General features: G+C 37.6%; 4 protein-coding genes across 12 annotated transcripts in view; 2 read left to right on the top strand and 2 right to left on the bottom strand.

Moving 5' to 3' along the window:
- The window catches only part of LOC143344814 (prolyl endopeptidase), a 64,984-nt gene extending 62,150 nt beyond the window's left edge, over positions 1-2,834 (bottom strand). Inside the window, exons 1-10 of one of the 2 annotated variants that reach the window (XM_076771262.1) lie at positions 2,486-2,834; positions 2,290-2,407; positions 1,850-2,073; positions 1,600-1,787; positions 1,290-1,515; positions 1,044-1,203; positions 765-965; positions 500-682; positions 311-424; positions 92-240 (exon numbers count right to left, since the gene is read on the bottom strand). In XM_076771262.1, coding sequence (XP_076627377.1) covers positions 92-240; positions 311-424; positions 500-682; positions 765-965; positions 1,044-1,203; positions 1,290-1,515; positions 1,600-1,787; positions 1,850-2,073; positions 2,290-2,407; positions 2,486-2,568 — 1,646 coding nt within the window. In that variant the 5' untranslated portion in view covers positions 2,569-2,834. The remainder of the gene's footprint in view (positions 1-91; positions 241-310; positions 425-499; positions 683-764; positions 966-1,043; positions 1,204-1,289; positions 1,516-1,599; positions 1,788-1,849; positions 2,074-2,289; positions 2,408-2,485) is intronic. The other variant, XM_076771261.1, reaches the window with a different exon arrangement.
- Positions 2,835-4,685: 1,851 nt separating this feature from the next.
- On the top strand, positions 4,686-8,189 carry Lipt1 (Lipoyltransferase 1). 5 transcript variants are annotated; one of them, XM_076771308.1, is made up of 7 exons: positions 4,686-5,445; positions 5,929-6,036; positions 6,329-6,542; positions 6,680-7,748; positions 7,836-7,941; positions 8,055-8,085; positions 8,149-8,189. In XM_076771308.1, the coding sequence occupies exons 1-4, from the start codon at positions 4,918-4,920 to the stop codon at positions 7,027-7,029; spliced, it is 1,200 nt and encodes a 399-aa protein (XP_076627423.1). In that variant the 5' UTR covers positions 4,686-4,917; the 3' UTR covers positions 7,030-7,748; positions 7,836-7,941; positions 8,055-8,085; positions 8,149-8,189. The 5 variants fall into 5 exon arrangements, with proteins under 5 accessions (XP_076627423.1, XP_076627422.1, XP_076627425.1 ...); XM_076771307.1 differs by having other exon boundaries at positions 8,055-8,189; XM_076771310.1 differs by having other exon boundaries at positions 4,686-5,433; positions 7,836-8,189.
- LOC143344824 (leucine-rich repeat transmembrane protein FLRT3) lies at positions 7,588-11,741 on the bottom strand. 2 transcript variants are annotated; one of them, XM_076771298.1, is made up of 5 exons: positions 10,825-11,741; positions 9,076-10,082; positions 8,714-8,947; positions 8,390-8,550; positions 7,588-8,182 (listed from the first exon to the last, which is right to left on the bottom strand). In XM_076771298.1, exons 2-5 carry the CDS (start codon positions 9,319-9,321, stop codon positions 7,588-7,590), a joined length of 1,236 nt encoding a protein of 411 aa, XP_076627413.1. In that variant the 5' UTR covers positions 9,322-10,082; positions 10,825-11,741. The 2 variants fall into 2 exon arrangements, with proteins under 2 accessions (XP_076627413.1, XP_076627414.1); XM_076771299.1 differs by having other exon boundaries at positions 9,076-9,176.
- A 641-nt stretch (positions 11,742-12,382) lies between these two features.
- Positions 12,383-13,828, top strand: part of Glut4ef (Glucose transporter 4 enhancer factor) — a 101,601-nt gene continuing 100,155 nt past the window's right edge. Inside the window, exon 1 of one of the 3 annotated variants that reach the window (XM_076771275.1) lies at positions 12,383-13,628. In XM_076771275.1, the coding sequence (XP_076627390.1) occupies positions 13,239-13,628 (390 nt within the window). In that variant the 5' untranslated portion in view covers positions 12,383-13,238. The remainder of the gene's footprint in view (positions 13,629-13,828) is intronic. The other 2 variants (XM_076771276.1, XM_076771277.1) reach the window with 2 other exon arrangements.

The raw sequence follows: 13,828 nt of genomic DNA, 5'->3' as shown, positions 1-13,828 counted from the left end.
AACTGTGTTATTTTTCAAGACATAAGAAATGAAGTATTCGGAGATTCTTTTGACCCACTGTATATTTAGTAACATTGTTTTCTTAGCTTACCCGCCACCACGAATATTTGCGACCGCTAGTACTCCATTTAAGTGCTGGACAAAAACTAGCTTTGTAACGCTAAACGTAGGTTGAATGCTTACATTGAAACCTCCATAACCACACAGTAAAGCTGGCATAGGGCTATGAACAACTGCATCCTAAATTAAATGTTTATTATTACCGTACTTTGCTTTATGCAAGCATAATAATAGTACTGTAAGTACCTACATGCTTCATTATTATAAACATTGGAATTTTTGTACCATCTTTACTTGTATAAAACTTTTGATCAATCTTGTACATACTTGGATCAAAGTGCTTCACTTTGATCTCTCGTAATACCTGCACATATACATAATCGTCTAATGTTCATATTGTTGTTATTTCAAATATTTTCGTGAATTATATGTCGCTAACCTGCGGTTCTTCATCATTTTTAAGGTCAACCCGGTATATAATACCAGGAATTAAAAAGGATGTGAACTGATAAAATATTTCCGAGTATTTTTTCTTTCCTGCTAAGCTAACTATCGTGCCTATATCCAATGGGAATGTTCTGATTATTTCGCCAGTTTTTAAACTATGTAATTGTAAAATGTTCTAGAATAAGAGAATTTCTAATGTTATTTATATCAATAGTATCTCCGCTTTTTTATTAAATCATTATATCATCTATGTTCACCTTAACATCTTCGATGTAGCAAGCTACAAACTGATCATTATTAACTGCACAAGCCCAATCTAATACATTATTAGTGTGTTCTGGTAATAAATCGACCCACTTTTCTTCATTATAATCCAATAAATCTATAACTATTAACTTATAATTTGGAGCATTTTTGTTTGTCCGAAATATAGCCTTGGTGCCTTCATTTGTTACATACTGTACAAAATGAGTAGTTCAGGATAGCAAAAAAGGTTAAAACTAAAGAAATAAATATGTATACTGCATATCACTAACTTCATAATCTGCTTCAAGTTTATGAACAACTTGCGTTAATTGTAATTTATCATTTAATTTTGCTCCTGGTTTCAATTCCGTAAAGTATACTAAATTATCTCTGCAATCTTTCACAGGCGTGATAATTAGCCACTTTCCACAATCAGAAACCTGTGCACCTCTAGTAATATGAAAATTTATACGAAATACTCAGTATTGCATTACCGGTAAATTTTATTAAAACATATCCGTAATGGCGCTACTCACATTCTCCACAATGGTTCTTCAGGAAATTCAACTACTACAACATCCTCAGATTGCTGTGTACCCACAATATGATAGCATAACTTTTGGTCTCTATTACCTTTTGTTTCAGAACCATCGACTTTGCCTTCCTGCTCGGGATAGCATCCATAAAATATTCCGCGATTATCATGAGTCCATGTTATAGGGGAAAACTTGACTTTTTCCAGTATTTCTGGGTATTTTTCACCTATGTACAAATATTGTTTAAAGAATGGCATAATAAAAATTTCAGTGTAAACATTTCACTATAACCAAACTATGTTGATCTTACCAGTTTTTGTATTAATAAAATGAATTGTACACCAATCAGATCCGCTGCTGGATAATCCATAAGCAAATATACTGCCATCTTCGTTAAATTTGCTACTACTAATTGCCACAGTGCCATCTTCCGATAAAGTATTTGGGTCTAGAAACACCTTTGGTTCACTGTACAATGTATCTTGTACATACAGAACACTAGAAAAATTAATATCCATGTATTATAGTGATGAGATTGAATTAGCATTTACACGTGTTACCTTTGGTTTTGTAGACCAGTATTTTTATAGAAATAATAATTATCCCCGTGTCTAGCTGGACATGAATATTTTGGAAAATCCCACATTACTTTTAATCTATCACGAATGTCTTCACGTGCCTTGCACGATGCTAAATATGGTTCAGTAATAGCATTTTGAGCATCAACAAATGCCTTGGTTTCTTCAGAATCAGGATCTTCCAGCCACCTATATGGATCTGGTACCTAATGACAAGAATCATAAAATAGGGTACTTCACGCAGTCTGTACATTATTTTCATACCTCAAACTAAATACAGCTGTGTATATTTAAATAACAATTAATAATGTATCTCGCATCAATGAATAGTTTTAGAGAAATTCATAATTAACATTTATATACGCAAACTTAAATATGGAGCTTATTAAAAAATGGCTATATATTGTTTTTCATATTCTAACCTCGGTTCCATGATAATTATCGACAACGGCGTGATCACGATATGCTTCGGGATACTGCAAGGTTTCCATTATTTTGTGGTTCGTTCTATGTATATTCTTTTGGTGAACGATTTGATTCCTAAACGTTTCACAGAAGAGTGTAATTGGACTTATCGTAGTAATATCAATAAACAATTATGTTGAAAAAAAATCTTACTTTGACGGCCGAAAAAGACAATGGGTGAATAAATAGCGGGTGGTTACAAGCAGTGAATTCCAGTGTACTATTTTCGGTTTCATGCAAACGAATTTTCTTTATCGTATTTGTAATTATCGGCACAGTTTATACAGTTGATCTACTTTCCCAATTTTTGTGTTGCCGAGGTTTTATGTGAATGCACCAACAATACAACCAAGAACATGGCGGAATCCTATACTCGTAGAATGATTTAATGTATTCATATAAGGATAATAGAATTACCATGAGGATTACGGAATCTAACAACGACTCTAATGTGGAATTCAATTTCATATACAATTAACTTATTTGGTGTATTAAACTCAATTCTTTTGGTCATGTTTCTAATATTTCAACTGTAAATAACGATGCCACTAATTACTATTTTCTTATTCGAATCTTTTTCCATAAAATTAATGTTTCGTATCGATCGTTTTATAGTCAGTGATATTTAGATATAATACGTTTACTTATTTATTCGTACGAGAAAAGTTATTTAAATTCAACTGTAATTATAATTACAGTACGCATGAAATATTTTTAGAATTCAATTTCTATAGATATTTAACATGTTTTTCGGTTTTAATCTTTTATCTCGGCCGTTATAAAATCGTTGCAGAATTTTTATGTGTATCTCTGTGTATACATATGTTTAAATATCTCGACGAAAATTAAATACGTGAATGAGAATTATCATCTTATAATCGAGGTTCATTTAAATGACTGCAATTAAAGACAATTTGTGCAGCATAAGATAAAAGTCGTACGATTAACTAATATGGAAAAGAATTCTACGAAACGCAAAATAAACTGATTAGTTGTACAAACGATACAAGTCGGTATAGTTTGGAAATCATTTATCGTGATTGTAAGTATAAATTCAATAATAATGTTAGTACACTATACGGAAGGGTACAAGATATATTCTTATCAATTGGCCTTAATTACCCCTTCCTATAATAGAAGATAATAACTGACACGTAAACGTGACTTTTCACGAGATTGACTGAAAAGCTAGAAATACAGTGTCGTATATAATATTAATATGTTTCAAAAAAACAACGACAACGGGTGTGTATTAATTTTATTAAATTTCATAAAATTTAACAAATTACGCTATTATTACGCTTAAATTTGTCCTATTTACGATTATAGAACAAACCTACGTATACTAGAAAATCTTAATATATACTTCAAATCTTTTATATCTTGTTTATAAAAAAAAATAAATAAAAATTCGATTATCATTTTATTGAAAATTGGTCAATAATACGTAAAATTTATGTATTGAGCTATTTCATAAAAAATATCTATATTATCATCCACGTATGTACGAGTGTGTGAAAAACTCATTCGGATTGTTAAATAGCGTCAAAGAACTGCAAGTTTGGGCGGATGTTGATACGTTTTAGGCCGAATGGTTCCGAACAATTCCGAAGTGGTTCGATAGCCCGAGGTCTATCGGGCTCCGTCCGAACTCAACAATTTTAACGCAGTTTGATAGGTTGATTCGGATAACTGCATATCTGTAGTATCGATATTTTTCCTATGCATAAATGTTCGTTAACAGGACGAGTGTAAATATTTTCGGAAGGGGCACCGTCGTTACTATTTACGACCCTGAAGTCAACGCTGCTGGAGGGTGGACTGATCATGCAGAGTATGCAGAGTTGCGTGGTGTTGATATCAACCGACGGGTCAACTGTACTTTGTGCTGCGAACTTAGATAACCTCTTGCGTGTGTTCAAAGCTTCCCCCCTATTTTCTCTGACCACACGGAGTTCATATAACATCAAAATCTAAGGCTTAAGTATTCATTACGAATCCGCGAGTGCGTCGATCAATTTTTGTGCACGCTCATAACCATATACTATACACCTTCAAGTGCTCCAACCGTACAAGAGAGACCTACGTGTTCGGGAAGCATAATCTGCGATTCGATAAGAAGAGGTCGTTGTAACTTACTTATATAAGTTGTCGCGGGTAATTTGAATGTTTCTTTCCAAACTGTCAGCACACGGAGGAATGCAAAAGGACTGCCGAGACTGTTTAGGTATTCGATACCGTATCAACTCCCTGGACCAAACGTGGAAGTGGTTGCATCAAACAATTGCCCTTCACGATTACCTGATTTCTATTACCGCTAGTCAATCCGACGTTTTGAGAAAGTCTCGTCAGTAGGGGCCGCTATCTACAGAGAAAAATACTAACCGAAATCAAGGCTGATTTCGCCACGTTAGAGCTAGCGAGAAAACCGCACCTAATTCATTAGTTGAAGACTGATTTCACAAGCCAGCGCCACATCGTTTCCAGGGAGTACGGTTTTCATATCGGTACCAAAAAAATATTTATTGTTTGATTCATTTGTCGTAAGAAAAAGAGAAGCTCACGTTATACACTACACGACAAAAATGTCTCTCACCAACAGATTTATGATCGTCGTTAAACGGGGAGCTCAATACAGAAATTTGCATCAAGTGTCTAGATACTCGACGAGTTTTAACGAGAAGCAAGACGATCCTAATGATTCGATAAAGAAATCAGTATTCATATCACAATCCACAGATGTGTTCACAAATTTAGCACTAGAGGATTGGTTCTATAGGAACCATAATTTCACGAATCATCATTTGTTACTTCTGTGGCGTAACGATCCTTGCGTAGTGATCGGACGTCATCAAAACCCATGGATCGAGCACAACGTTCAGGTAGCTGAAAAACGTGGTATAGTGTTAGCTCGCCGGAACAGTGGTGGCGGTACTGTCTATCATGACGCTGGTAATTTGAATCTATCTTTCTTCACGCCGCGGGAACGATACGATCGAAAATACAATCTGGGCATTATAACGAGAGCTCTGTATCGAGAATGGGGCGTAAAAGCCGACGTTAATAAACGCGAGGACATCGTCGTGCACGGCGAATATAAAGTATCCTGTAATGTAATGTATAAAAAGCACATATGTTTACACAGGTTGTTCCAAGATTGTTAAACGAATGAGCAATTACATTATAAATGTAACGAAATGATGAACGAAAATTCAATGACATTTGTTATTCTTTTCTTTGCGATATAAATATAACTGACTTCATAAGGCGATACGTATACTGTATGTGCTTTGACAAGAGAATTATTTATATATATATACACGTATATTGGTATGAAATGTTGAGTATTAATACATTTTATAAATACTAAACATTTGTATAGCGATATACGTTGTCAAAAAATTCTTATCAGTTTAAATAAAAGAAAGAGAGGAAAAGATACTATTATCAAAGAAAAATTTTTATTCCTTATGTGCAATTTACAAATTAATATGTAATTGTATAAATATTAAGAAACAGTTGGAACAATTTTAATAGCGACGCTACGCGCGTCGCGAAATCGCGATCTGTATTTCCTTAACTCTATTAAAACGTAGGTATCTGGTACTGCAGCAAAACTAGGACGGCCGAATGCATATCATCACTGTACGCTATTGGTCGATGTAAATAAATCGGCTCTGAGCTTGGCCCTCGAAAGAAAAGAGGTAAATATTTTTCGTGCAATTATCACATAATTTACTGTACAAAGTCTACGAAATAGTTGAGCAGAGATATATACGTGGTCTCACGATATAAATGTTAAATAATAAGAGATACAGAGAAACACAAAACCACTATGATATTTTTTTTTTTTATTTCAAGACTATTTTAAGGTTCACTTCTTTTTTCATTTTTTATTAATATTTTTTATAACATTGGATTATCTTATATCCCTTGTCATTTAACTACTTTGTGTGATACTTGTGAGTATGTAAAAATGAACTTATCGTATTACAGGATGGTATAGAAACAAATGCCACAGTATCAACACGGTCTCCAATAAAAAATTTAGTAGATATAAATGCACACATACGCATGGACAAGCTTATTAATGCGGTAGGTTGGGAATATCTTCGCACGAAAGCGCTAGTTTTAGAAGATGGTGGACAAGATCTTATTCAACGTCAAAAGGGATTTCAATACGTTAATCCTACAGAGGAATGGTTCCCAGGTATGTAATTATTCGATATGATAGGCTGGTTTAATTACTTTTTACTTATGGAAAAATATTTTCAATCCTGCATTAGATATTTTTTTCTGTAAATGATTAAATCTATGTGCAGTTGAATAACAGAAGTATGTTTGCAGGACTCGATAACTTAATAAACGAGTTTCGTTCCTGGGAATGGAATTACGGTAAGACGCCGAAATTTACGGTAACTCGTGTACTAGACGTCCTCGTCCAAGATAGCAAAGTACATCGATTCAATCTAACGTTAGAAATACAAAATGGTATCATTGAAGAAATCAAAATGAGACTTCCAGCTGGTTTGGTATCAAATGATTTTAGCGAAGACGCGAGCGTGATAAGTAATCTACGCGGCACGAGATACAACCACGAAGTAACGGAAAATATAATAGCCACCATCGGTTGCAAGACTGTTATGTTAAGTACAACCCAAAATATAGATAAAACTAATATGATTGCTACGCAATGATCAGACCCGACGGACAATCGCAACGATTGTACATAAATTGCTTGTGTTCAAACCGAAACGAAGTTACTACGTATCAAGTCGTGAGAATAACATTGACTTGTATTATATATAGTTTTGTTAACTGACCCACTGTTACTTATTGTTATGTATGTATGTAATATATTGTAATATAAATTGCAAGTAATATATCCTAGACTGTGTATCATATTTTTATACTACTAACGTTTACGTGTTGACTCGTAAATTGTTTTTTGTTTTAATAAATCCTGTTTGTCGATATATTAATTAACGACTGTTTGTAAATAACTGGTTTATCGAATTTATTTTTTATTCTGTCTTCGAAATTTTCGTTGGCTTAATTGGCGTTCAGTGGTCGATTACCCGACGGTTAATATACGACGTGTAACAATCGTGTGCATGTGTCATTATTTAATAAGGTCGCATGAAGAGTGTACATTGCATAGAGCTTTGAAATTTGAATACTCAATAAATTATATGGTGCGTTACGTATGCGCACTTTGTCCCAGTTACGTCACAACAATAAATTACCTTTTGAAGTTACGTATACCTTTCTCTGTATCCGGTATTATTGTTATTTAAATTGGAATGTCTCGACAGGTAACGATAAAGACTCGGTCGTAACACAACTTCCCGATAGGATGGCGGAGGAGTCCCTGGACAAGATGTTGCCAGGCTTGTACTGCTCTCTACGCTATCTTGTAAATATGAATTCAACAATAAAGAGAGTCTTTGGGACGCGTCATTGTGGTTTCGACGCCAATGTCTACTACATATATATTTTCCAGACAAACAAATGTAAGAAACCACCATACCACACGCAGTACCAAATATGAAACCGAGAAGAAGAAACCAAAACAAATCGATATTGTTCATTTGACATGCCGTTTGCTTGTACGTTGTATTTTTATTGTTTAATGGGTTCGAATAGTTAGCGTTGGTTACCAATTCAGTTTCCTGGCCAGTCGTAATTGTCCAGTGATGATAAATATCTTGTTTTTTTGTAGGTAGAAGAATCATCTTCTCAAATTTCTTTGGGTTTGTATTCTTGGTGCATACGTCGCCGAATTTTACATCTTTGTATTTGAGATATATTTGCAGGTCGTGCATAACATTGTTACAAGACCAAGGATTTCTGGAAAGAATAAGAATGTTTGGTTATGTATTCACGATCTCTTGTATATCTGCGTATGGTAAAATGCTTGAATGGCAGACAAAGTTTACACAATCTTTGCATAAATTTCGCCATTGATCTTAAATCGAACGATATTAACGATGAATGAGTTATGAAAATAAAAATTTTATTTTCAGTTTAATAAATTAACTGGTTCGTTTGTCGTACCCTTCTATAGATAATTTCTTCAAAAAATGCAATCTCTGCACGACAGCGCTATCCATCTGAATCATCAAATTGTTTGAAAGATCAAGGCGTTGGATATGCGTGAGTCCGTCGAACGTGTCCGGAGGTAAATGACTAATCAGACACGAATCCAAACTTAGCTCCTATGGAGAAATTTATTTTACACCGTCAAAAGCGAATTAAACTTTTATATAAAGAAAATAATTCAAACACGATCCGTTACTATTCGATGGTAACCATCTTTTTTTATTCTAAACGTAGTAATTTCAACAAACAGTAAATACGAATTGTTATTCCTGTCATTACCGTCAACGAAGGTGATCGCAATTTTGGAAGATTCGAATTAAAGTTATTTCTCGATAACTTTAAAACTCGTAAATTTTTGTTTTGCATAAAGACGTCACTCAGAATGTAATGGAGGTAATTTTTGGACAAATCCACGACTGCTAAATCGGCAAGGTTATGAAAAGCATTCAAACCGATTTCATTGATTGTATTCCTGGAGAGATTAAGATACTTCAGATTTGTCAATCCTGCGTTCTGTAATAACGTATACTTTGCAGATGTATTCTCAATAACTAATTATTATTAATACGTTTGATAGTATTTAGTTGGAACTTTAATGTAAAAATTATAATTGCGTTTGCTCTTTAACGAAATATACTTACTGCTAGCTCAAAATTATTTAAAAATGATATCACATTATCCGATAAGTCCAAAGCTTGCACGTTGCTCGGTGCACCTGTATCTATGTTGTAAAGATGGCGACCTGAGCAAGATACACGATGCAACATATACCAAGTGTCACATGTACAAAACGAAGGACATGTTTCCAAAGATTGAACCGAAACTATGTTCCCGATAAAGTTCAAAAGAATCGAGAGAACCAAACCAACGGCAATGCCGTCGGTCATGATAAGAAATCGTTAAACGAACTTCGCGAAATTACGTTATACCGACACTTCAACCAAACAATTAACCGTAGCAACTTGCGATAGGGCTTGTTGCGCTTTCATGTGGCTTACGATTGCCTTGCTAACGTAATCTTATCTTACAACACGCCTATGTGTATATCGCGTAGATGTGTTAACGATCGAAATACGTCATCGTGGAGAGTCTGAATCAGGGATGAACGCATTCGCATGATTTTTCAATAAATCGAGATAAATGCAAAATACTGGGAATATGAAATAAAATATATTTGTTTACGCATTTACTTAACGAAGACTTCGGGAGTTTCAAACACGACGATTCCCTTAAAGAAGACACAAATGAAAATACAGTTAGGAATTAGACATTATTTGTCAAACGTTTCGTACCAATTCTTTGAAACTAGTCGCCACGCTTTGCGAGCAGGAACAATGGAGTATCATAAATGGGGGGTAATTCTTTGAAAAGTAACCACACCGCAAACCTAACCTGATGACCGTGATGAATTTAGTCGTAAGAACCGGTGACGATAGAAAATAGGTATTGGGATCGAATACTCTCGCGATATAAATAATATTTAATTCAAATGTTGTTTACTCAATTTAATAACATTTTAAAACAGTATACACATAACGATATTTGGTGACATACTAAAACCAGATTATCATACTGTTATCGACAGTTTATTGCTCACGAAAATTTTCACTGCTTTTATACTTCCTTTATTCTATAGTAACATTGCAGTCTTTGTCATTTCAGTGAAAATATAAAGAAAACAAAAAAAAAAAAGAAATAGTAGATTAGAAACGTGTTCACTAAAAAGGGATTTTTTTTACGAAAGTTAATGATACATGATTTTGGATGCTGATGGCTAACAGTTTATGAAATATTTAATGTCTCGGGTATTTATTTCGCGAAGTATACATATACAACTGAACTTGAGAACAGTGGGATCGAAGAAGTTTATCTACTACAGCTGTGCAATTTTGGCACAAGTTCAAGGCCCCCTGAGAGTTACCAAGATATAATTTTTTTCGTTAATCACGTTTATTTTTATTCTACGAGTATTTACAAAAAAAAAGTATTTACAAATTTCTATTGTATTTTAAGATATAAACACTTATACTTTAATTAGATTAAAACTCTCGAACGAGCTTCCGTTTTCTTCAACAATCGTTATATTTTTATATAAAGAAATACAAGATTTGAATCAATGTTTATTTCTCAATTTGCAATTATCCGTGAAATAGATTGATTACTTAACAAGACCGAATATTTTTACGACCGACTGTACGTATTATCAGGTAGGTATCCGATGCCCTATTACCGTGTAAATTCCCATTAAAAGTTTGGCGTCGCTCCTTTTCCCTGTAAGTCATCGTTTGATCGACAGCAGGAGTAACGTTACATTGCGTACACAGAACATAATCACGGTTCTTTGATCGACGAAAAGGAATGGTGACCGGTGACAATTAAATGTTACTCACTAGCCCTTGGCATCTCTTCGAAGTTAAGCGAGGGGTAGCATTCGGTGAGCTAACAGCACAGAGTGTTTATTGCGCAACAATCCACGGAAATAAATCTAGGATAGGCTGCTGAGAACGCGTGGACCGTTGCCTTCTATTCGGCCTTACCATCCCTCCCCACTGCCCCTTCGCATCTTCCGGCCATTTTCATTGCTCGTCCTCCACGCCGCCATGACAAGCGTACGGTATGGCACTGCAACTGCCTCACCTTCGCTCGACGACGCCGCATCGGATCGATTTATCGTTGGCAATAGTGGTTTCGAGACGAGCCGGCTTTTCGTTGACGTACTCATGACTCCGTGCTCTTCGAGAATCATCGCTCAGAATGATCGCGGCCGTGCACCAGTTTCCGAAAGTACGATACTACGCATCGGCTAAGAAAGTGAATCTTCGCTGTCGAAGACTATCCACTCCCGTGTTTCGTCACTGGCGCCCTCAGCTGACGCGTAGCGTCGATTCGACGTTGTTACAATTAAATATTAAATTGCTCGCGACACTGCGTTCCAAAGATAACGAATGCACGGCACCGGCTCGCGAAACGAATATTATTTATCGTGCCTCCGAATGCATGTTTGTAATTTCCGTTCCGTTTATTTAACAAACGGTACGCGTTTGTTTTCTAAATAAATGAAACGTATACATTCCACGCGGTATAGTGACAAGCCTTGGAAATAGCTTCGAAGGTGAGGTTCTTCGCAACGCATTCTTCGAAGCTCGACCGTCTCGCTAAGATATTTCACTCGTTATGTGTCGTCACCGACCTTCTCAGCTGATGTAAAATGGCCGCCTTCTACTGACAGCTGAACAGCCAACGCGGATTTTCTCTGCTAAAACGCGTTTTAATATCGCGAAACATGCATTTCCTCTTTTTATACAGACGTTACACCCTTCTGACGTTAAGGTATCCAGATAATTCAAGGTATTTCATTAAAAAGATGACACAGTATGGTATTGTAGCGGCAGTAGGAGTATCTCGCCGAGCGAGGTTTCTTTGACGAGAGTTTTGTACATGCGGTAGACCGATCACTCGCACGGATTTCGTCACAGGCGTTCTCAGCTGATGACAAAATGACCGCTTTGTGTATTTAATGCTACCAGCTGATTGCGAAAGTTTCGTTCGCGAGAACCGTATACAGTCGGCATTTTTAGTTGTTTTTCGACGCCGAATCGATGAAATGTAGCAAATGCGCGTATAAACTCATATAGTATGTGTACAAGTCGGCGTACTTTGTGCACGGAGGAAAAGAGAGGGACGCCAGAAGGGACGCCGAGTACAGCCGTACGAAAAGTGGAGAGGGCTGAGAAAGTGGAGGCTCTCGTCGAGCCGAGCACTTTGGCTAGGGTTCTGGCCTGCGATTTTTTCCCGTTCTTCTCGTTGTCCGGGCGGACGGCCAATGAGAGTAAGTAGGTCAGCGCGGCCGTCCAATCGGCGCTCGAGGCCGGGTCACGTGGGTTTGTTGTTATCTATCAGCTGTTTTTCCCGGGCGGGCGAGCGGCCGGCCGGCGCAGTGAAAGCCGCTTGGTAGTCTCTCCTCAGTCCCTCCCGGTCGCTCAGCTGTGCGTCACATGTCTGGTATCGCGAGTCCTACTCCTGCCCGTGAACCATCGTATCGTGTACCGCTTGTTCGTTCAGGCTACCGTATAGCGCCGGATTTCTATTTACCGGCAAGCGTTAGACATATATTATGCTATCTACCGCGTGCACGTCAACATATTATCACGAATCGATCACGAAGTGCCTCGAACATGCGGACGGCGTGACAAACGCAGGCAACGGTGCACGCCGTTTTGTTGATACATTGAGTTCTGTGTTCAGGCCGCGAAGGCCACCGCGTCCTTCCACGGTCTAGAAATCAATTCTATCGATTTCATGCAAAACTGCCGATCTAGCCGGTGCATATGTGTTATTGTGGAACGATGACCTAAACCGACGTGTGCCCTTCACGGAAAATTCCGGTAAAGCAGTAAAAATTCGAACGACGCAACGTGCATCGGCATATTTATTGCTTTCGCGAGTGTATTTCCGAATGTTCGGTCGATTCGTAGGTACAGTATCGATTGTGTCATTTGCATCGTTCGTCGCGAGTTTCAGACTGTTGGATCGCGCGTGCATTGTCGTTTGTCGTACGGTGTGATCGAATCGATCGACTTATCGTTTACGATTCACGCGGACGCGGAGTGTCGTTTGTGGAAATAAGCTAGAAGCAGGGCGAGAAGAAACTAGTGCAAATGAGCTTTACGAGAGACCATTCGGCGCGAGACACTTTCGAGAACGAAACACGCCACGGTGTCCCGTGAAAACAGTGCGGTCGAACGATATATCGATTTACCGGCGTGATCACCGAGAAGTCGTTTATTAGCAGATTCAACGAATAATGTCGACGGGCAAGAGGCTGGCGAAACGCAGCATAATCGGCACCAGAGTGTGTGCTCCCGGCGAGGACGGGAAGTATTATAGCGGCGTCATTCACGCTGTGAAAACGCCGGCGTCAACCGCCTCCGAGTCGGGCCTTAGCATTACACCGAAGACTCGCTATTCCGTGCGGTTCGATTCCGTGCCTGGTGGCCGTCCACCGAGTCCGAGCACCGAATACTCCGATCGCGACCTGATCGGGCCAGGTTTCGGTTCCGTTACTACCGCGCGACTCGTGCCTGGCCAAAAAGTTTATCTGACGTACAACGGACGGGAAATTCACGCGGAGGTCACGCAGCATCGCGAGCATCTCGACGAGGTGGACGTGATTATCGCGCCAAACGGACAAGAGGTGAGTGACAGTTATTTTTTAGAAACAACAGAGAGCATGGAATCGTTGCAATATATTTCGATTCTCGTACTTACGGAGCTTGTGCCGCGGTTTACGTCGTAAATGCCTAGAGCTCTTTAGATTCGAATCGTAAGCTTTATGTGCAGCTTTAAAAATTCAGATTTCAAGGTTAAGTTATCGAGCTTCGTACGTTACTAGAT

Source organism: Colletes latitarsis, chromosome 8, assembly GCF_051014445.1.
Source record: "Colletes latitarsis isolate SP2378_abdomen chromosome 8, iyColLati1, whole genome shotgun sequence".
In the NCBI taxonomy this organism is placed as follows: Eukaryota; Metazoa; Arthropoda; class Insecta; order Hymenoptera; family Colletidae; genus Colletes; species Colletes latitarsis.
Note: the sequence above shows the minus strand (reverse complement) of the source record. Positions and strands in the feature narration are given on the sequence as shown.